The 23,873-nt window shown below is 42.3% G+C and overlaps 1 protein-coding gene across 2 annotated transcripts in view; it reads left to right on the top strand.

The window, feature by feature from the left end:
- The window catches only part of LOC138770121 (excitatory amino acid transporter 2-like), a 65,050-nt gene that overhangs the window by 20,310 nt on the left and 20,867 nt on the right, over positions 1 to 23,873 (top strand). For both annotated transcript variants that reach the window (XM_069949062.1, XM_069949061.1), the window contains 2 exons: positions 12,224 to 12,392; positions 20,687 to 20,839. In XM_069949062.1, coding sequence (XP_069805163.1) covers positions 12,263 to 12,392; positions 20,687 to 20,839 — 283 coding nt within the window. In that variant the 5' untranslated portion in view covers positions 12,224 to 12,262. The remainder of the gene's footprint in view (positions 1 to 12,223; positions 12,393 to 20,686; positions 20,840 to 23,873) is intronic.

The raw sequence follows: 23,873 nt of genomic DNA, 5'->3' as shown, positions 1-23,873 counted from the left end.
AGAATCACTTGGTTAAGTTAAAGCATCACGGAGATACAAGCACATAAAGTAAGACAGGTCAATTTTGAAAAATGGGCCTCAGTCATTAAGTGACATACCGGACTTTTTAGCTCAGTCATTAAGGGGTTAAATAAACAAAGTATACTCACAAATTCTTTATTCCAGTGTTATGGGATGCTCAGATGGTTAGTTGTAATTGGCTTTGTTATGGGGCATTACTGGTGGCATTGTTATGGCACCATTATATATAATGGTAGAACACTTGTCCGTCCTCAGTACGAAAATAAATAGGTCGTAATAGGCAGGGTACTGTACCGGCACACAACTGAAGAACAAAAGAAAGAAAAAAAAATTAGTATTTTTCTGCCATAAGGTTCAGATGTCATGGGAACATTCTAAGCTCGAAAGTGGATAGTAAATAGTCTGATAGTAGTAAAATGATATAATAGATGTTATTGCTTTAATCCATGACTGTCACTGACTAAACAGTCTCTCAATGTCTTTGCCTTAGTCAGCATGAGTTTCAAATAAAAGTTCTATGCATCAAACTTATAATTATAATATAATAATATCTATTTTTCTACCCTTTGGCATGGAGCTTAAAGGGATTTTCCAGGATTATCTGCGTGATGGCCTATCCATAGGATAAGCCATCAATATCTGACTGGTGAGACTCCCACTCTCAGCACTATCACTGATCCGCTGAATTAAAGGGGTTATCCAGGATTAGGAAGAAGGCACAGCTACTTGCAAGAACAGCACCACCCCTGTCCTCAGGCTGTGTGTGGTATTACAATTCTGCTCCATTCACTTTAAAGGAACTAAGCTGCATAACCATATCCAAATTGGGGATAAGGGTGGTACTATTTCTGGAAGGAAAAAAAAAAAACGGCCATGTTTTAGTAAGCCTGGATAACCCCATTAAGGGGATTAGTGACTCGAGTAAGACTAAGCTGCTTTGGGCTGCAGTACAAGGCACAACCACAACCAAATACATGGCACTATGCCTGGTTAAACAATGAGGATATGTGATGCTTGCTGGAGTCCTGTTCCTTCTTTCAGCTACTCTGTGGAGGTTCTTTTAACCCTTTGAGAAACAAACCCAAAATGACCCAGTGGACCGCGCCAATTTTCATTTTTGCGTTTTCGTTTTTTCCTCCTCCCCTTCTAAGAACTCTAGGACTTTAATTTTTCTATCTAAAGGGCCATGTAAGGGCTTGTTTTTTTCAGGAATAAGTGAACTATGTAATGGCGTCTTTCATTCTTCCATAACATGTATGATGGAACCCAAAATATTATTTATGAAAATATAAATTGGTGAAATCAGAAAAAAGAATGCAATATGGTAACTTGTGTACGTAATGCAATATACAGTCAAATTTACATGTAAGAAAGTCAATCGCACTATACGCCTACAGGCAATGCACTCACTGTTGGATCTCCACCAATCCCTTAAATTCAATACGACAACGAAAATAGTGAGGGTAAACTGGTGTTAAATACACCTGTACCTGCGTATCCCAAGGTTGTGGTCCTCTTTCTGAGCTGGATACCCGTGATGAAAGGAAGCCACAAACTCTGGATACTATCCAAAATATAATTTATTCCAGCGTCCACCTGGTGTCCTGCGGACGTTCGGAGGACAGTTCCTGAGGACAGGCTCCTCATTACTCACGTATATTAGATCCTCCACCCCTTACATCCTTGTGCATGAGAAAGGAGGAGCCTGTCCTCCGAAACGTCCGCAGGACACCAGGTGGACGCTTGGGTGTGGGAACAGCCTGTGAGCTGAATTGTACCGAGTATGCTGGAATAAATTATATTTTGGATAGTATCCAGTGTTCGAGGACTACAACCTTGGGATACGCAGGTACAGGTTTATTTAACACCAGTTTACCCTCACTATTTTCTTTGCTATACAGTAAAATTGGCATGATACCATCATTCTATAGGTCAGTCCGAACACAACTTTATGTAAGTTAACACAGATTCTCTAATGTTTTTTTTTTGTTTTTTTTTGCAATTAATTATTAAAAAAGGCCCTATTGTGACTCTTATACTGGTTTTATATTTTCACCTCTGCGGCTGTATGGGGTGTCATTTTTTGCACCATGATCTCTTCTTTTTTTAATACCATATTTGTGTAGACGTTTTGATCACATTTTATAAATTTTTTTTTTCATTTACTTCGTTCACCTTTCGCGATGACGATTGTTATATTTTAATAGACAACTACGCATGCTACGGTATATAATATGTTTATTTATTTTTAGATGTTTTATTTATAAAATGGCATAGGGGTGATTTTAATCTTTACTGGGGGAGGGGCTTTGGGGTATTTTTTAAAAACATTTTAAGTTTTTTTTTTACACATTTTAAGTCCCCCTGGACTGCATACACTGATCATTGCTATGCCATAGGCATAGCATTGATTAGTGTTATACGCGCTCTGCTGATTGAGCCTGCCTGGCAGACTCAATCAGCAGAGTGCCAATTGGATCGTACGGAGGAAGGTAAGAGACCTTCAGCGGTCCGTGAAAACGATCAGGACTGCAGAGGTCCTAATCGCTTTCACGGACCGCTGAAGGTCTCTTACCTTCCTCCGTGCGGTCCAATTGGTACTTTGCTGATTGAGTCTGCCACAGGCAGGCTCAATCAGCAGAGCGCCTATAACACTGAGCTGCTCCTGCCACTTACACTTAAACGCTGTGATCGCGGCATTTAAGGGGTTAATGATCGTGATTGCTGCAGCCTGTCATTAAAAGTGAGGTCACGGCTTCTCACTGCAGCCAGCCCCCACCTGCTATGAAATGCGCTCCGCTCCGGAGCGCTCTTCATAGCTCCCTAGAGACTCAAGGCATACAGTTAAGTCCAGGGTCGTCTGGTGACAGACTTCCAGGACGTAACTGTACATCCAGGGTCATATAGGGGTTAAAGACAGCATGTGACCATGCCCCCCCCCCCTAGTGTCCACCATTGAGTCCGCCTACGGTGGACACTAGCGGGCAGGGCATGGTCACATGTTCCCATATGTCAGCCATTATATAGACAGACTCACCACAGAGCAGAACAGCACAGCCTGGAGGAGGGCTGTTTTGTTTCTTGTTCCACCATAGCAGCTGTATAACAAGGGGCTTCCTCTAGAAATCTAAAACTAATCTTAGGACATTTTTCTTGTCAAAGGGGCATGTCCTTGCACAGTGTAGTACTGTGAGCTCTGATTGGAGATTCAGAATGGTGCGAAGCTCAGCTGGTGCGTTGGCGTGGTACTTGAGTGGGTCTATGGTAACCAACTAAGACCAACTACAGATGGTTTGACGCCTCACCAACATCACTAAGGATGTAACCCAAGTGTACAGGTGTGTGTGTGGGTACACAAGGAATAGGCCAGAGTCCAATGCTTTAGGAAAACAGAACATTTTACCTAGAAGAACAATACAAGAAAATTAATTTTGGTAGTAATAGAGAAATACAGAGAAAAATACAATCGTGCAAGTCACTTAGTTGCTTGTAGTTGAGGTAGAGATAAGGTCCTTTGAGGACGAAAATGGGTTGCGGTAGAGAGAGTAGAGGAGAGGGATTGCCAGAGATGCCTTGTCCGAAGTAGAAGTGTACTCTGCCTGGAACGATATAGGCGAATAGAATAGATATAGAGCATACTCATACTCATGGATGACTTCTAGTTTTACCGCCTTTTGCCCCCTAGTTGCGGGCTACCCATTCTAGGTGGGTAATACGAGCCTCAGACCTAGCAGGGCTAAGCAGACTCCTGAGACTCTCCAGTTGTCCTGCACTGTGCAGTGGAATACGTAGATTTTCTTACCTTTATTCCACTGGAGTCAGTTCCTATAACTGCTGAGGTAACTGCCCTGTACTTTTAGAGAGGTTCCTGGCGTGGACAAGGTGTTCCATTTCTGTGTAAATTTCTAGCACTGCATAGTGGTTCTGTTGCTTATAAGAAAGAACTGAGGGTTTGCTTGCTTAGTTGTCCCTGTCAGAGGACCTGGCCAAAGCCAAGCCCTGGCTTGGCTCCTGCAGAGACCTGTTTGTCGTGCTCTCTCTCTCACACTGAATCCAGACTACAACTGAACTAACTCCAACCACCAGGAACTAAGTCCTAACTACAGGGGTCCGTCTAACCCTGCCTGTGATTGGTAGGCTGTGTGTGTAGAGAGAAAGAAAGGAGAGGATAGACTGAAGAAAGGAAGGAAAGCACCTATACCTGTGAATGGGTGAAGAACAACATGTGACATACAATAGTTAACCCTTTAAAGGCTTCAACTGTGCATAGAAATAAGTTACAAGCAAACACAGAAGTGACACCTAGTTGGAAAACACTAACTGCAGTGGACACCTCATCCCACTTGTGTGAAAAAAACAGATCTCGACAGAGGCAGCAAGTAAATCTGTTCTCAAAGGATTTTTTTCTTCCTTCTTCTCATTGCTAAGGACCATTTTCTTTACTGGTTTAAAGTATATGACCTCTCGGACTCTAGTGTCACTTTATTGTAAATTGAGAAGAATGTGAAATTGGAAGGCTGCACAAAAGGCAATTTCCTATGGAAAAGGGGAAGCATGTGAAGGGTTATTGCCTTTGGCCCAGAGGTCCAGAATTAAAGATTTATTCTGCTTAAAATTGACTTTTAATATGTTGCTGACCTTGGTGAGAACACAAGACACAGCCTATTCGTACCTTTCCGCACTCCCTCCGGTGTCCTCCTATGTCATCTTAGGCTGCATTCCCACGTTCCGTGTTCCGTGTGGAATGCCTGTAACGGACTCTCCCCCACCTGGGCAGCATCTGTAATTAGATGCTGGGAGCGGGGGAACTGTACAGAACTGATATGTGGTGTGCGGCTGCTTCATTACAGCGCAGCGCATATCTGTACAGTTCCCCCGCTCCCAACATCTAATTACAGATGCTTCCCAGCCGGGGGAGAGTCCATTACAAGCACTCCACGTCCGTGTTCCGAGAGGTACACAGAACATGGAAATGCAGCCTTAGGGTCCCAACTGATCAATCCAACCTCCACTTTCCAAGACAGACTTATCCGGCAGTGCTCAGTCAGGACCCAAAGATGACATAGGAGGACACCGTGGAAAGGTAAGGTTTCTTGTTAAATAAAAGTTAATTTTGAGCAGAGTACTCCTTTAGGCTATGTTTACTTGCTGTATAATAACAGCCGTGATTTTACTTTATAATATAATGGCTGTTGTTTTTAGTCTTAAATTGTTTCTATTGAAGTCTATGGAAACAACAGCCGTTGGCTCATACGTTGTGTGAACATAGCCTTAAAGCTGTATACTGAGTGTGCAAAAAAAAAAAAAAAAAAAATTGGTAGTACTGTTTTGTGTTCTGTGCGTAACATTAAACATTGGAACACCCGTTGCCTGAAAGCTTGTCTAAAAATAAAACATATATAGGGTATAGGGCTGTATACTGAGAGTGTTTGGAGTGTATTGTAGACAGGCTGTGTTAGTGGCGTAATACTGCGACTTTGGCGTGTTAGATGCATCGAGGCATGCTTCCCCTGCTTTCCCAGATGCATTTCCAGATGCATAATTTCCTGAGGTGTCTTTGTGGACTTGGAGACCTATATTCGACGACTTGGAGGTCACCAAGTCACAAGCATTTTTTCCCCCATAGACTTTAACCCTTTGAGGATCAAGCCCAAAAATGACCCAGTGGACCGCACCAGTTTTTATTTTTGCTCTTTCGTTTTTTTCTCTTCCCCTTCTAAGAGCTCTATCCTTTTCATTTTTCTATCTACAGGGCCATGTAATGGCTTGTTTGTTACAGGAATAGTTGTACTTTGTAATGGCGTCTTTCATTCTACCATAACATGTATGATGGAACCCCAAATATATTATTTATGAAGATATAAATTGGTAAAATTGGAAAAAAAAATACAATATGGTAACTTTTGGGGGGTTCCTGTGTCTATGTAATGCACTATATGGTAAAAGTGACATGATACTATCATTCTATAGGTCAGTCCGAACACAACCATATGCAGGTTTACACAGATTCTCTAAGGTTATATTTTTTTTAATGAAATCCTTTTTTTTTTTTTTGAGTATTAATAAAGTGGCCCTACCATATTTGTGTAGCTAGGACGTTTTGTTCACTAGTTTTTATTAGTACCATATATATATATTTTTTTTTATTATTATTATTTTTCTTATAAATAATTTGACAAAAAATCTGAACTCTTTTTTTTCCTCTTTTCCCTTACGCCATTCACTGTATGGGAATAGTGTTTTTAAAGCATAAGAGATCTGACAATTGGGCACGCTACGATATATATAATATATTTATTTATTTTTCGATCTTTTGTATATAAAATGCTAAATTGGGGTAATTTGAATGGGGGAGGGGCTATGTCATATTTAAAAAAAAAATTATACATTTTGTTTCACTTTTTAAGTCCTCCTAGGGATTCTTTTTTTTAAATAATAAAAGTGAATAGAAAAAAAAACAAAAACGGATGTACACAAATGCATACGTTTAAAAAAAAAATGGATTGCAAAAACGTAGTGTGAACCCAGCCTTATCGGCGATCTTCATGTAGAGCCTGGCTGTGGCAGACTCTAATAGAAGATCGCAGAGCTGACTGCATGGCACACTTTGGGGGTGCCGATTGGACAGTGACAGGAGCCCAGCCCCTGCAGATTATGAGGTAAATGTATGCCATGTGTAGTTAAGGGGTTAAAGCATCTTAAACTGGAGACACTCTTCTCTATTTATTCTGATCTCTTTGGACCATCACTTGTGGCTGCTCATGTGGTTATAATTTGATATTTGTTTATGCAATAAAAATTCTGATGAATTTGACATAAGAACGGAAAATTCTGCAGCTGTCTTCAGTCTGACATTTGACACGTCGTTTCAAGAACAGATGCAATGAATCCTAATGAGCCAAATAAGTGAAAGTGTTTTTTTTCCCCACCAAATCGTTGTTATGGTCTGATGTGAGAGAACGAGGCGTTACAGATGTATTTACCCCAGAGAAGAAGAGGCGGAATGGATGTCATAGCTGTGTAGACATATGTCAGAGGCTTCCAATAAAAATGTTATAACTTATTAAATTGTTTCCAAATAAGTTCCCCCGGAGCCTGAGGCTTCCTTGGACCCTGGTCAGGGGTGTTCCACAGCACAGCAGTAAGAAAGATAGGAAACCTGCTGAAAGATCTTTGGTGAAACACTCAACACATCTTGACTAGGACATCCCCAATCCCCAGTACAAATGAGGAAATAATTATTCCAGTGGCCAGTGTTTCCTGCCATTGAAGGGTGTTTTGGCTTTCTACGTTTAGAAGCAGTTTGTCTCCATCCACTGTGTAGTGGTGGCGACTAGAGATGATCGATCATCGGGATTTTGCAGGTTCGAGTGAACTCGAACCTTCTCGAACCTGCAGCGCTTCATTCCCGATGCCTTCCTGTTCCATGGGGAAGGGAGAGACAGCCCGTGTACTACCTGGAATTAAGGGATACAGCCTAGCTAATACCCGGGCTGTCTCCTCCTTCCCCACGGAACAGGAAGGCATCAGGAATCAAATGCTGCAGGTTCGAGAAGGTTCGAGTTCGCTGGAACCTGCAAAATCCCGATGTTCGATCATCTCTAGTTGTGACGTGTAACTGTATGTTCACTTAAAGGGGTTATCCAGCGCTACAAAAACATGGCCACCTACTGTTGTCTCCAGTTCAGGTGCAGTTTGCAATTAAGCTCCATTTACTTCAATGGAACTGAGATTCAAAACCCCACCCAACTGGAGACAACAGTATGGGGAAAGTGGCCATGTTTTTGTAGCGCTGGATAACCCCTTTATTGGATACTTGACCTGCAGTAACACATTGCCACCACTACACAGCGAATGGAGACAAACTGTTTCCTGCCCCTTTCATTGTGTAGTGTTGACATCTCGCCAATCCGTCGCTTTTGCCCAAAAATTAGGAAATCTGGGTGGGGTTAATTTTTGGCTTAGATGTATGTCGTTTCTATGGTGAGCTGGCTGCAAAGAACTCTTTCCTAGATTGATATCTAAATGACCTTTCCTGCACATGTAAAAGATGATCCTTGGTGTGTAGAGATGAGCGAACCTGGAGCATGCTCGAGTCGATCCGAACCCGATCGTTCGGCATTTGATTAGCGGTGGCTGCTGAATTTGGATAAAGCCCTAAGGCTATGTGGAAAAAATGGATGTAGTCATTGGCTGTATCCACGTTTTCCAGACAACCTTAGAGCTTTATCCAAGTTCAGCAGCCCCCGCTAATCAAATACCGAACGTTCAGGTTCGGATTGACTCGAACCCGAACTCTGTTCGCTCATCTCTATTAGTGTGTTATTCTACCGGCAGCTCTTGTAATGAATAAGGGCCCTATTACACAGAGCCATAATCAGCCGAATCAGGACGGTTGAGCCGATTATCTCTCCGTGTAATAGAGAGAATGATCTGCCAATGAAACGATCATCAGCTTATCATTTTTGTAGGTCCTGACCTAAACTCATCAGGCATTGGGCGGGCATCACATGTGTACGTGTAATCAAAAAAGCAACAAAAATGTCTATTACAGCAGCACAAAGCATAAGCAATGTAGATATGGGTGCACGCTTCACCAAACCGGACCCAGGCCTGGAGATAGTCCGTGGAGGTAGCACTTCCAAAGTAATGTGAGTTGTAATGCATATGTGTACTTGTTATGACGGCTGATGACTGTAGTATAAAATAATGAAGCAATAACTCACCTTACCATGTTCCCAGGTGTCCTTGCACCTTCCCCGGTGTCTGCAGCGCTGCCTTCTCTGCACTGACAGACCACCGGCCGCTCAATCACTGGCCAAGACAGGCTGCCAGCCGCTCAGCCAATCACTGCCCAAAACAGGCCACCAGATGCTCAGCCAATAACTGGCCGAGACAGGCCGCGGCCTATGATTGGCTGAGCGGCCGGCAGCCTGTCAGTGCAAAGACGGCAGAGCTGTACACACCGAGGAAGGCCTCCAAGGACACCAGAGAAGGCCCAAGGACACCTGGGAATGTGGTAAGGTAAATTATTACTTTATTTATACTAAAGGCAAGGGCTGTACGGACATTACTAACGATGTATGTGCAGCCCTTGCTGCCCAATAGTCACCCCCTTTAATTGCTCAGTAAACAGTTTTTGATTGGGCTGTCTAATAGGACACTAAATCATGTAAATCTACATGTTTTTAAGAGTGCTTTTTAGCTCTCACCTCTAGTCTTTTATAGCAAGAGAGATCTGCTATTAAATGTACCACTATAGCTACCTGCCTGTGAAAAACTTCTCCATCCACACTCTAAAATCATAATGGTTTGCGCCTGTTTGTAATATGCTTGTTACGTCAAAAAGTTTAATAAAAAACAGATTTGAAAACAAAAAACTAAATCATAGTGGCTTTTGCAGCTGCTCTTTGACATTATGCCATGTTCTGGGACACCCATTCATAGTAAAAATGATTACTGTGGACAAGAGATGAGCATATTGTTTTAAAACAAACCAAATTCATAATAAATTTTACAAAAATATTTACATTTTGTAAAATGTAATTTTGTATGTAAATTAAAGGGAATGTTTTTTTTCTTTTGTTAAATCTGTACAGTAGCAGGGGCTCCTATCAAAACAGCAATCCCTGCTTCTGTACATACCGAGCAGCACATACACTGTATGTCTCTCTGCTTCAGTATGAATTTCTGCTGTTCTAGGGTAATGGTTATGCTACTAAAACTTACAGGGGTGGATTAACTTTACCATGGGCCCCGGGCTGTTCACCAAGACTGGGCCCCCCAGCCCACTGTAACTATGGCAACACAAGCGTGATGTTCATAGTACGGGATAGATAATATCATGATGCCTTGATTTGTGCAAAATTGCGGTAAAAAAGCAGCAATTTTTTGCAAATCATGGCAGAAATGTAGCCAGGAGGCAGTACACCACTGAAAGTATAAGTATTTTTGGGAGGCCATGGGCCCCCAGGAGATCAGGGCCCGGGCTACCGCCCGAAAAGGACCTATTATAATCCGCTACTGCTGGACATTCTATATCTAACGTAGGCATCTGTCACAACCCTAGGTAGGGAACAACCTGAGAAAAGGGAAGGGGAAGGACACAGATAGTGAGCTCTAATCTGGTTCCACTAGCTGACCCTGCCCACTTGCCTCAACAGTCCTTGGCAACTGCGGACAACCACAGAAATGGTCCCTTCTTGCGATAAGAAGATGACACAGAACAAGAACAAGACAAACTAACATACAAGGGAAGGTCAAAAGGCCGTGGTCAAAACCAAATAGGCAGCAAGGTATAAAATCAGCATCCAAGAGAATAGTCAGGTAACAGAGCCGAGGTCAGGAAAAGCCAGGAATAGCAGACAGAGAGCAGTACACAAGAAAGACTAATAGCTGGCAAAGAATTAACAGGCTGAGGAAGAATATTAAGGAGGTAAGGGGTCTGGTCCAGAACTTGATTTTAACAGAGGTCCAGAATCCAACATGAGTGAGAGGAAAAAGAAGATGTCAATCACCTAGGAAAAGCAGAAGTTAACTGTGAAGTGGCCAGAAGAAGCTCAGCAGGGAAGAGATGGGTGTAACAGATGACTCAACCAGCATAGCAGAAGGAGTAGGACAGTGTTCAGACAAATACAAAAACATATAATTCAAATACAAAACACAACTACAGCCGCAGTTTCAGCCGACTGACACGCCAAGCTCCAAATAGACATGGGTATGACAGCATCACACAATCAACAAAGAGGAGCATGTTTCCTTAATAGAGAGAGATATAAGCCACTGCTAGGGGACTCTGGTGTCACAGCACCTTGAAAAAAACTTTTTACATGTTTTGAATAATTGGGGTATGGATGCTTAGATTCCCACCAGCCACTACAGTGGGCATGGAGAAGCACTCGGCTAATTTCTTCTCTTCCTGTCTTGCTGATCAATGCGTAAGACTGGCAACCTAGGCTTGATGGCACACCTTTTTCAGCGGCACATTATATGTACAAAATATTAAAAGGCAAAGTGTAAAACAGTATAACATTGGCACATGTCAGGACCTACAGACTTTCTAACCTTTCCCAATGATGTGTAGTAGTCAGGTTGGATACTACATTTACATTGGATTATGAAATTGGATTGGGGATTATGAAACAGAGACTGAGCATCTATGGTTTACTTATATGTGTGTCTCCTTTAAAGCATTTCCTTTGTTTTATATATTGGGTTACAGGGCTATTCCAGGGGGCTTTTTTGTTAATATATTGCTTTAGTTATAATAGTCTGTAATATAAAATCATTAAAACAAATGTATACTTTTTTATTTGGCACACTACTGCGAGGGGCGGCTCATAATGCGACAGCCACAGAATGTCTGGCCTGGCCTGAAGCCATTGAAAGGCCTCACTATGCTATGGTGTTCTTATTCTGACCAAAGTCTTCAGTGACTGTGGATCTCTACTCCTCCTGTAATCCCTCAGGTTGATGTCTCCTAGATTAGAGGCTCCAGGCTGTGTAGTTCTTTCATCGCAGTGGTAACTTTACCCCAAATACACCAACGTAATGCAAGGGCAGTAATAAGAGACAGCTGCACTAATAGAGGTCCACTTATGCTAAGTACCGAGAGTAACAGATGCTCATCGGACCTGATGAAGAGGTTAATCCTCGAAACACGTTGTCTAGTTGTATAATCTCTCTTCTTATACTACAACTCACATCATCTACTGTGTAGTAGTATACGTTCCCACTGATCAGTGTCTGTTACTCCTGGAACAGGTCATTGGTTGCCCCCCCAATGCTTTTGGCGGTGACTTGCTCAAAGCACAACCACATGTGGTGAGCGTAAGAAAGTTCTGTTAAAAACTATATCTGGCTACCTGCAGTGTTGCGCTTGTGCGCCTGTCGGTGTCTTCTTTTCCTGTAAGGTGCTCGCCACCCATCCTCACTCTAAACTAGACTAGGCAGGTTATACAGTATAATGCACTGTACTAATGAAGGTGTATGTGCTCCATCACTCATATCTTATTACATATAGTCTGACAATTCTGGAGATGACAATAAAAGTTCTGTTGGATGACTTGTGTATTAGCACTTTTGGGAATTAACCTAGAGTCATATGTCACATATGAAGCTACAGGTTATGTAATCACATTATGCCTTACATCAATGTAATGGTTATGGATAATATAATTAATATGGCCGCTCTTCATTTCAGGTTATACCCTGGCTGTTGTCATTGGCCTCTTAACTTAGGATGACGAATCACATTGAAGTTCCCATATCTGATGGACATCATATGAGTCTGGAAGAATTTCCCAAAACGTGTTGGATAAGACACTGTAGTTGGCTGAGACGGAATCTCCTTTTAATTTTAACAATAGCTGGTAAGTGTATTGTTTGGATGTGTATTTATAGATGGTCATTTTTATATTCTTTAGTCTCTTACTAATATAGAAGACATCTAGAAACTATTGTCTATGGTCTATTTTTTGGTACTACAGTACTAGTGAAGTGAATAAAGCCGAGTCCCGATAGCAGCAGGGTTGTAACTACTGCCATAGCGGCCATAGCGATTGCTATGGGGCCTGTCACATGAGCAGGGAGTTCAATCAGCATGTGAATCCTTTCCCAAAAAGATATATATATATATATATATACATATATATATATATATATATATATATCAGTTCTTTCTGCTTTATAACATGATGAGGATATATTAGGAAGCATTGTCTAGGTGACAATTTCCCTATAAAATGGGTGGGTTGGCACGGGAGGATGATGCACTGAGGGCTGTAGTCCCACCTCTAGTGCACCAAAACAACTTATTAGCATATTAGGTAAGAAACTTCCCTTTTTCCTCAGCACCTCAACTTACTTAAAGGGAACCTTTCACCCGGGAGGATGGCACCGAGCCCGCCCGACCCCCCGGTGGAGCCCCGGATACTTACCCTTTCCTGCAAGTCCCGCTCCTGGACCCGGTCCCCGGGCGGAGATATCGGCGCCGGAAGGTGAGCATGCGCTGTATGCTAATTACCTGAGATGAGTCCGATGCCCATAGAGAATGACCGGAGCAGTCATTCTCTATGGGCATCGGACTCATCTCTGCTGAGCGCATGCACGGCTTCTGATGGCGACATCTCCATCCCGGGAACGGATCCAGGTGCGGGACTTGCAGAAAAGGGTAAGTATCCGGGGCTCCACCGGTTGGTCGGGCAGGCTTGGTGTCGTCATCCCAGCTGACAGGTCCCCTTTAACCTTTTGGATAATATTTCAATAGACCAACAAACGAGCAACTAAGACTATAAACGGAAGTAGAAGATAAAAAGATTTAAAAAATCAATCATAGGATGAGCTAGGAAATCCAAGTTTAATAGCACGTTATAAAGTGGAACCATATACCATAGATACAGGGTTACAAATACATATGAATTAGAAGAGTGTTGAAACGACAACTCAACCAAGCGTCCCATCAGGAGTGGAATAGGTCAGATTTATTTAGGGAGATGGGAATTTTAAATGTTTTTTATATTAATGCCAACAATTAGAATTGATCCTATTAATAACAGTTGGGATTGTAGGTAATTTACAGCATTTAGCTGCACAAATTAGGAGTATGTAGAATGTAGAATGATGAAAGAAGCATCTAAAATGATTGATAACCCACAGGTTGTGGACAGAATAAAAGGCCCCTCTTGCAGTGCCGTTGCATAGAGTAGTGGACTATAATAGCTGCCGCTGCTTTTTTGCTGCAATTTTGCACAGATCAGGGCATCATGATATTATCTATCCCGTACTATGAACACCACGCTAGTGCCGCCATTGTTACAGTGGGGTGGGGGGCTGGGGCTTGGTGAACAGCCCGGGGCCTATGATAAAGTTAATCCGCCCCTGGTAGCATATGTAAAAATGATCAGGGCACATTTGACATACAAAATGTTATGCTGCCAGGTCAGCGTGCTGTGCCTTACTGCCAACTTGGTAATGCCGCCTCCTTTAAGATAGCGAGTTGGCATCCTGCCTCTCTCCACTTTGGATCTATTCCTGCTTCCTCTTTTTCCACATGGCCCATGGTGGCCTGGGGCCTACTGGCATCCTCATTTCTCCCCACTTGCTTGGAGCTTCCTGATGCCACAGCTATTCCTTTTCTGTCCTCCTGGATTTAAGTCAGTCAGTGTCTCCTTCTATTCTTGTTCACCTATCTTATTTGTCCTGCACCTATTAAAAGCTGCTCAGCCTGTTCCTTCTTGTCTGAGCATTGTTCATTTCTTGTGTTCCTGAGTGACCCATGCCTGTTTCTCAGCCTTCCTGACTGCTTGCCTACCCAACCTCTTTCATACCATTTGCCAACCTGAATAGTCTGACCTGAATCTGAAGACGCTTGTCCTGCTCCTCCACCTGATTGAGGCACCACGTCTGCCTCATCCTTGGTACCATGCTGGTTCTCCCGTTGATGACCTGACTTGCTGATTAAGAAGGGGAAGTTGACTGGAAGTTTCTTTCCAGTCAGACACAGCTCTCTCTGCTGTCACCTCTGTCCATGACAAGAACTGTCCAGAGCTGTAGCAAATCTCCATAGAAAACATACAATAGACGACCAGAGAGATACTGAGAAAAATTAAAGGAGAAACCTGGTTATAGATAGGGTACACCCTGAGGTCACTCATGAAATAAGGGGGGCCCTAAACTTTACTTCTCTCTTTTTAGCCACTAGGTAGGAGTTAGAGTCCCAGTCTCCAGGATAATCTTCTACAAAGGTATAAGCTGCGCCACTGATTGGCTGTTAATAGAATATTCCTTGTACTTCTACAGTTACTAACTGCAGGGTATAAATCACCGATTGTAACCTCTTTAGCCACTCTTGGTTTAGCAGGCCCTGCCAGAAGTCTATCAGGTCCTGGATTGCAACAAGGTGCTAATAAGCACACGCGTATCCTTGCTGGCTAATTACCTGATTCTTTTACCAAGTAGAACTTAAGTAACAACCTTAAGAAACCCCTGTGGATAGCCAGTTAATCCTGGGTTTTAGCTCTCCCGATTAGGGTGTAAGCCAATGCAGCCCAGGCCCAATGCGGACATTATGCTCTACACACTAGTATGTCTACATAGTCCACTGATGTGCTCCACACTGACTAGACTCCTCGTTTCTAGGCCTCCCAGAAGGAGGGGGCATTGGTGGCTTTGCAGGGACCTGCGCCTTTCTAGAATCTTCTTAACCATATATAGGTGTATAATACAGTACAATGTTATTTGCTTTGCCGTTATACAATTTGACCACACCATGTCCTTTTAATACATTAGATATGCTATGCTAGGAAACATACTATGTAGTCTAACTGTGGTGTTCCACCACTGGTGTTCTTTTCTCTTCTCTTATGCATCTGTCATAAAATCTTCTTTCTCCAGGTTAAAGGGAACCAATCACTGGAAAAACGCATATAGAGCTTTTGAAATGTGCTGTTAGAGCTCACAACACACTTGCCACACATGTTTTCATAGCCTCCGTGCCTTCCCGGTGTAAGCCGCAAAGTAACTTTATAAAACTGGTGCCCCGTATGCTAATTACCTGAGGTAGTCATCCGGGCGGTGTGCGGCTAGCAGGTAGTCACGGTCCCCTGGGCGTTCTTCTGCTGTAATCACACCCCTCTGGGCGTGATTCAAATGGCCAAGTAGCTGTGACATTCTGATGCTGGACACCGCCACGCATGCGCAGTACAGCCGCCTCCATTCCGGCTGTACTGCGCCTGTGCAGAATAGCCTCGAACTCAGTGTGAGCTGGAGTTCGAGGCTATTCTGCACAGGCAGAGTCCAGCCGGAATGGAAGCGGCTGCACTGCGCATGCGCGGCAGCGTCCGGCATTAGTACGTAAGCGTGCCGACTTCGGGCACGGTGCGCTCCCGAGTGACGCCACAGCTACTCTGCCATTTGAATCATGCCCAGAGGGGCGTGATTGCAGCGGAAGAACGCCCAGGGGACCGTGACTACCTGCTAGCCGCACACCGCCCAGATGACTACCTCAGGTAATTTGCATACAGGGTGCCAGTTTTATAAAGTTACTTTGCGGCTTACACGGGGGAGGCAAGGAGGCTATGAAAAAATGTGTGGCAAGTGTGCTGTGTGCTCTAACAGCACATTTCAAAGCTCTATATGCTTTTTTTCCGGTGATTGGTTCCCTTTAAGTGGTGATGAAGGGTACTTAACAGTTTCGCCACTAGATGTCAGTATTTTGTATTTCTGTGTATGCACAGCTGAAGGCCCTAATGGGTTAATGTTTTATTGCATACCATGTGCTCTTAGTAACCAATAGGAGGTGCTCTTTGCTTCTTTCTTATGCACACACTCATCCCCACCACTTACAGGGTAGATTACATAGCCCCTGTAGGAAGTTGTTTAACCTCTTATGGACATATGACGTACCGGTATGTCATATGTCCGGAAGAAATGTTCAGAGCGGGGCCGCCTGAACCGCCGCGATCCCGGGTGCCGCGTGTAGCCTGGGACCGCGGCTATTAGTTAAGTAATCAGAGGCAGCTGTCAAAGTTGACAGCTGCATCCGATTTCCGTATGCAGCCATTCCCTGGTGTCTAGTGGCGGAGATCGCTCCTCTGGGCGCTGACCCCGGCTCGGCACTTGGTTGTTTTCAGCTGCAGCAGCCGAAAGCAATCAAGTGCCGATCTCATCGATCTATGCTGTATAAGTATGTACAGCATAGATCAATGAGAGATCAGAGTGCATATACTAGAAGTCCCCCAGGGGGGCTTCTAGTATATGTGTAAAAAAAAAGTGTTGTTAATAAAAAGCCCCCCTTTCCCCATGTTATAAATAAAAATAAATAAATAAATAAACATGTTTGGTATCGCCGTGTGCATATTCGCCCGAACTAATATTTTATCACATTCCTGATCTCGCATGGTAAACGGCGTAAGCGCAAAAAAATCCCAAAGTGACCAAAGGATAAAAGCGCTATAAGCCTGGGAATGGAGCGATTTTAAGGAACATATATTTGTTAACAATGGTTTAAATTTTTTCAAGCCATCAGATAAAAGAAAAGTTATACATGTTATATATCATTATAATCATAATGACTTGAGGAACATGCATAACAAGTCAGTTTTACCCCAGGGTGAATGGCGTAATAACAAATACCCCCCAAATAAAAGAAATGTGTTTTTTTGTTCAATTTCACCACAGATTGAATTTTTTCCTGGATTTTGCAGTGTACTTATTGCAAAAATTCAGCCTGTCATTGCAAAGTACAATTAGTGACGCAAAAAATAAGGGCTCAGGTGGTTTTCTAGGTGGAAAAATGCAAGTGCTATGGCCTTTTAAACTCAAGGAGGAAAAAACGAAAATGCAAAAAACGAAAATTGGCCCCGTCTTTAAGGGGTTAATTGTGGAGGAAGTTTAGTTCAGTATTATTCAGATTCTCGTGGGAGAAATACACACAAAGCAAGCATCCCTGCTGTATCCAAGCCAGGGCCTGGCTTATGCCAGGACCCTTGTCTGGGACCAAGAGCCAGTCTAGTCAAGAGGCCAAAGTGTTCAGATGCAACTAGAGACAACTAGTTCTTTTACAACTATTTCTACTATATCTACTATGCAGTACTTAACACTAAAAAAGGGAGAAGAGTCTACCAACCTCCTGACCCATGCTGTGAAGCAGTCTAAAAAGTGCAGGTCAGTATCCTGAGAACAAGAGAAACTAGCCTGGATAGGACAAAGCTACTACAGTATGTATCCTATTTTGCAGTGCAGTTAACTGGGACACCCCCTGGAACTCAGCTTCACCATGACTGGGGCTTGTATAACCCTATTAGGGCGGCTCACTTGACACTGTAGGTGGTCAGACACAGTCTATACATGGGTACAAGTAAACTTCTCACTCTACAAGTACTTCTTCAAAGCATCGCTACAACTATCTTTTTCTACTCTTGTACTGTATAAAGCAATGACAAATTCCTTCATTCTCCATCTAATTTCACAGTTTGTTTTCATAAGATTTTGCTAACATGTACAGTGGGGAGAAAAAAAGTATTTAGTCACTCAGTGCAAGTTCCACCACTTAAAAAGATGAGAGAGGCGTCTGTAATTGACACCATAGGTAGACCTCAACCATGGGAGACAAAATGAGAAAACAAATCCAGAAAATCACATTGTCTGATTTTGCTAGAATTTATTTGCAAATTATGGTGAAAAATAAGTATTTGGTCAGTAACAAAATTTCATCTCAATACTTTTATATATCCTTTAATACTGTTATATATCCTTTGTTGGCAATGACAGAGGTCAAACGTTTTCTGTAAGTTTTCACAAGGTTGGCACACACTGTTGTTGGTATGTTGGCCCATTCCTCCATGCAGATCTCCTCTAGAGCAGTGATGTTTTGGGGCTGTCGCTTGGCAACACAGACATTCAACTTCCTCCAAAGGTTTTCTATAGGGTTGAGATCTGGAGACTGGCTAGGCCACTCCAGGACCTTGAAATGCTTCTTACGAAGCCGCTCCTTCGTTGCCCTGGCAGTGTGCTTTGGATCATTGTCATGTTGAAAGACCCAGCCACGTTTCATCTTCAATGCCCTTGCTGATGGAAGGAGGTTTGCACTCAAAATCTCATGATACATGGCCCCATTGATTCTTTCATGTACCCGGATCAGTTGTCTTGGCCCCTTTGCAGAGAAACAGCCCCAAAGCATGATGTTTCCACCCCCATGCTTTACAGTAGTTATGGTGTTTGATAGATGCAACTCAGTATTCTTTTTCCTCCAAACACGACAAGTTGTGTTTCTACCAAACAGTTCCACTTTGGTTTCATCAGACCATAGGACATTCTCCCAATACTCTTCTGGATCATCCAAATGCTCTCTAGAAAACTTCAGACGGGCCCGGACATGTACCGGCTTAAGCAGTGGGACACGTCTGGCACTGCAGGATCTGAGTTCCTGGCGGTGTAGTGTGTTACTGATGGAAGGCTTTGTTACATTGGTCCCAGCTCTCTGCAGTTCATTCACTAGGTCCCCCGCGTGGTTCTGGGATTTTTGCTCACCGTTCTTGTGATCATTTTGACCCCACAGGGTGAGATTTTGCGTGGAGCCCCAGATCGAGGGAGATTATCAGTGGTCTTGTATGTCTTCCATTTTCTAATTATTGCTCCCACAGTTGATTTCTTCACTCCAAGCTGGTTGCCTATTGCAGATTCAGTCTTCCCAGCCTGGTGCAGGGCTACAATTTTGTTTCTGGTGAGCTTTGACAGCTCTTTGGTCTTCACCATAGTGGAGTTTGGAGTCTGACTGTTTGAGGGTGTGCACAGGTGTCTTTTTTATACTGATAACAAGTTTAAACAGGTGGAGGAAAGAGGAGACTCTTAAAGAAGAAGTTACAGGTCTGTGAGAGCCAAAAATCTTGATTGTTTGTAGGTGACCAAATACTTATTTTCCATCATAATTTGCAATTTACAAAATCAGACAATATGATTTTCGGGATTTGTTTTCTCATTTTGTCTCTCACAGTTGAGGTCTACCTATGATGTAAATTACAGACGCCTCTCATCTTTTTACGTGGGAGAACTTGCACTATTGGTGACTGACTAAATACTTTTTTTCCCCACTGTATATCCCTAAGCAAAATGGATGGTGTGCAAAAAAAACCCATATGCTTTATTCTTGGGATAGGTAGGGGAATATCCCTCTAAGCACACAGGCACTGTTTCCTGTTCCTCAGTTCACCTCTGCCTGTCTCTGTGCCCTCTGTTATACTGGCATTAGGGCTGTGTAGGGCACAGATGTTCTCTCAGAGCTTTCTGGCTTGTACCGAGATGATGACAGTCATAGCATTGAAACGTATTAGTGACTTATTGTCATTCTTACATAAACACTCGTAGGAACCAAATTGAAACCAGTCTAATCCCTTCTTTCCGCCACTTGCTTCTTCTTACTACTTCCGTTTTAATATAACCAGGTCACACATTGTCCACATGTCGAAACGAAGGTCTCTTCCTCCTGTAATACATGTCACTGTTTAATGTGTTTGTCTCGATTTCAAATAACAAATACAATTATTTTCTTAGAATTTCTTTTAAAGGGGTAGTCAAGCATTTTCTTTTCTTTCAAATCAACTGGTGCCAGAGATTTGTAATTTACCTTTATCAAAAAATCTCGAGTTTTCCAGTACTTATCAGCTGATGTATGTCCTGCAGGCAGTGATATTCTTTCAGTCTGGAGAGCAGGAGATGTTTTCTGTGGGGATTTGCTACTGCTCTGGGCAGTTCCTGACATAGGTGGCAGCAGAGTAGCAGAATACATCACTTCCTGCAGGACATACAGCAGATAATAAATAATAGAAGACTTGAGATTATTTAATTACAAATCTCTAGCACTCTCTGCCACCAGCTGATTTCAAAGATTTTTTTTTTTTTTTGCTGAACTATCCCTTTAATTCTGAAGGCCATTATTGTGTTTTTGCCAATATCTGGAGCACGAAAAATGCAAACCATATTTTATCATTTTCCTTCATATTAAATGGTGAAATTACTTTTATTGATTACAAACCCTTTAAACAACAACCATGGTGCAAGATGTGGGAATATTATTATTATTATTATTGCATTATTATTAGTAGTATTATTGGATTGTTAATTTCTCCTGTTGCCATAATTGCACAATGTCTCTCCTCTTCATCCTTAGGTGTGATCTTTGGCTCACTTTTTGGCTGTCTTCTTCGATTACTTCCTCCTCTAGATGGAAATATTCTCATCCTTATCTCCTTTCCAGGGGATATTCTCATGCGGATGTTGAAAATGTTAATTTTACCGCTAATTATCTCCAGCTTGATATCTGGTAAGAGATTTATAGAAGTAGAATTTGTTTTCTAGAAAAGTCTATGTCCTGCATTGACGACCATGGAGGATAGGACATGGCTTGATGATCATTTAGCAAGGGCTGCACCAACATCGTTAGCGATGTCCATGGAGCCCTTGGCCTAAACTGGCATACATTACCTCTCAACGCTCCTGGTGCTCCCTGGCCGGGACTGCCATGGTCTGTGATTGGTTGAGCGACCTGTCAGGTCAGACAGACCCTTCTGAAGCTGCAGCAGGAGATGACCGGAGATTGGAGGGTAAGTGTATACCGGTTTATTCAATCTATAGCCGTCAGCTGCTCATTGCTATTAAACATAGCAATGTGTGGTCGGCGGACAATGATTTTAGGTTCGGACCTAAAGATACCATCAGCCGATGATTGTTGTCATCAGCTGATTGTTGTCTCTATTACACAGAGCTATAATCTGCCAAACCGGCCTGATTCATATGATTATCATTGCATGTAATAGGGGCCCTTAGTGATAGGCCTTTAAATCTTTTCCCACCTACCTGCCCATCTGACCCTAGGTGTTCGGTGACAACTGGTCGTTGGTCCTTTACTACGACAAAGTGCATGCTGAGACAATAGAAACAAACACTGAAGGATGGTCATATAGAAATAGCACAACATAGTACCAAACTGGCAGAGAAATGGGAGGTCAGAAAAGAGCAGGAAAGAGGTCAGAGAATCCAAAATAGCAATCCAAAACAGAATTATAGCATAATGCTAATAATGTCAATCACAACTAGCTTATCCATCTGCAGCCCTGAATAAAGTCAGCAGGAGAAACTTAGCAAGACAAAATACAATATATACAATATACAGTATATGCAATTTATATCTATATATATCTATCTATATATATATATATATACACACACACACACCAAATGATGGTCAACAGCGCATCCTCAGGCGACGCTGAAGCCAGCGTACAGATGTTTTGATCATTGTATTTATGAGGGTTATGAGCTCCCTCTAGTGGCAGCGACAAGCAGGAAAAAAAATTCTCATTCACCTGCTAGATGTAGTAAATGTGAAAATTTACCAAAGTGAGTCTCATCAGTGCTGCAGGGACAGGAGAGTCGTTTTGTTTTATCTGCCTGGAGCGAATGCTTTTGGAAACCTGATAAAAAATGTATTTGGGCCTTGCAGGAAGCCTTTTTGCTCAGAGAAAGACATCAAACAAGTTAGGCTATTCCACGGGGGCCTTATATTGACGCACTCCAGTCACTCATAGATTTCTAAACAGTTATTCTCTCTTCTTTTTTGGCCCAGACTGCCATGAAATCTCAGCTATGCAGTGCTGCTGCCCAGAAATTGTTGGATCCTTACCTTCTATATTAGCTCAAAATTATGCCACACACAGCGCCCATAAATACAATGCTCCATAATACTGTGCCTCTGAAAACAATACTGCTGCACACTGGGTCCCTAAATATAATACTGTCAAATACTGTGTCCCTAAAAAACAAAACACAAAGGCTGCATGGACATCATTAAAAATGTCAGTGCAGCCCTTGCTAAACGATCATTGAGCCATGTAATAGGCTCAATAAACAAGTGCCGATCTAGCAGATTGGCGCTTGTTTACATTATTGAAACATTAGGTATTAGTGAGACCAGAGGGGTGGTGACCAGATAAACAGACTCTCAGGCATGTGACAGGTTGAGGTGATTAAGCAATAAAAATCTTACAGTGAATGCTTCAGACAGTGAATAGAAACACATATATGAATACAGGGTACTCTGATTTAAAGGAAAACTCCAGCCAAAGTGTATTTTGTAATATATTAGATAAGCAAAGTAAGGGTCCATTTACACAGAAAAATTATCTGACAGATTATCTGCCAAAGATTTGAAGCCAAAGCCAGAAATGGATTTGAAAAGAGGAGAAATCTCAGTCTTTCCTTTATGACCTGATCTGTGTTTATGGTCTGTTCCTGGCTTTGGCTTCAAATCTTTGGCACAGAATCTTTCAGATAATCTTCCTGTGTAAATGGACCCTTAGACAAATTCCTAATGTACACAAATTATGGGATATGCACATATAGCGCTATTTATCTCAACTTAGTAGTTCAGGCAGGCTTCAATTCCTCTAAAAAAAAAGGTGACACCACGACTCGGCTCAGGTGTATTTACATGAAGTGGCCAGCAGTATATGTAGAAATTACATGGTAAAAGTAGCTAAGCCTTTCCTGGGCCTAAATTCAGCTACCATGCCCCCTCCCGCACTGAATGGAGCACTGTACTACAAGAATCCCAGCAGCCTCCCTATGTGCCGAAGCTAGAATAGAATAGAATAGAAGAGCGAACCGAGATAACTGTCAATCACTGTTCTTTCTGCTTTAATGTGCTGCAGCGTAGCTGACACAGATGGCTTCCCCAAATCTAATGTCTATTCCAATGTTAATAAGAATGTAATGTAAATAAATAAATAAAATATTTATTAATTTATTTATTTACAGTATATTTAATTGAAACAGCATTTTTTCGTTTCAGTTTTGCTATTGTGAACGAAAAATAGCACAATGAAAACCAAAATTTGCTGTTTTAATTAAATATTAACTATTACAGGGAGTGGTACTATTGCCGGAGACGGCTAATACCGCTGCCTGTGATAGTAGAGTAATACTGCTTCCCTGATTTCCCAGTTGCATTCCAGAGGTGTTTGCATCGTTTTCTAAAGGTGTCATTATGGACTTGGTGACCTCCAAGTGGTCGAATTTAGGTTTCCAAGAAACGAGCATTTTTTTCCCATAGACTTTAATGGGGTTTGATATTCGATTGAATAGTCGAGCATCACGGTCTTTTCGAATCGAATTTCGAGCTTTTGAATATTTTACTTCTCGCTCATCTCTACATACCCTTCAATATCTTTATGGATTAAAGTTTTCTCTGCATATAACTTGGTTGGATGGAACTGTTTCCATTATATGCTGAGCACCAAGGGATTAGTAGGTGAGCCTACTGCGTTATGTGTCAGAACATGTTCCTAGCAACATAATTG

This window comes from Dendropsophus ebraccatus, chromosome 12 (assembly GCF_027789765.1).
Source record: "Dendropsophus ebraccatus isolate aDenEbr1 chromosome 12, aDenEbr1.pat, whole genome shotgun sequence".
Taxonomy (NCBI): domain Eukaryota; kingdom Metazoa; phylum Chordata; class Amphibia; order Anura; family Hylidae; genus Dendropsophus; species Dendropsophus ebraccatus.
The sequence above is the reverse complement of the archived record's forward strand: the minus strand, read 5'-3'. Positions and strand labels throughout refer to the sequence as shown.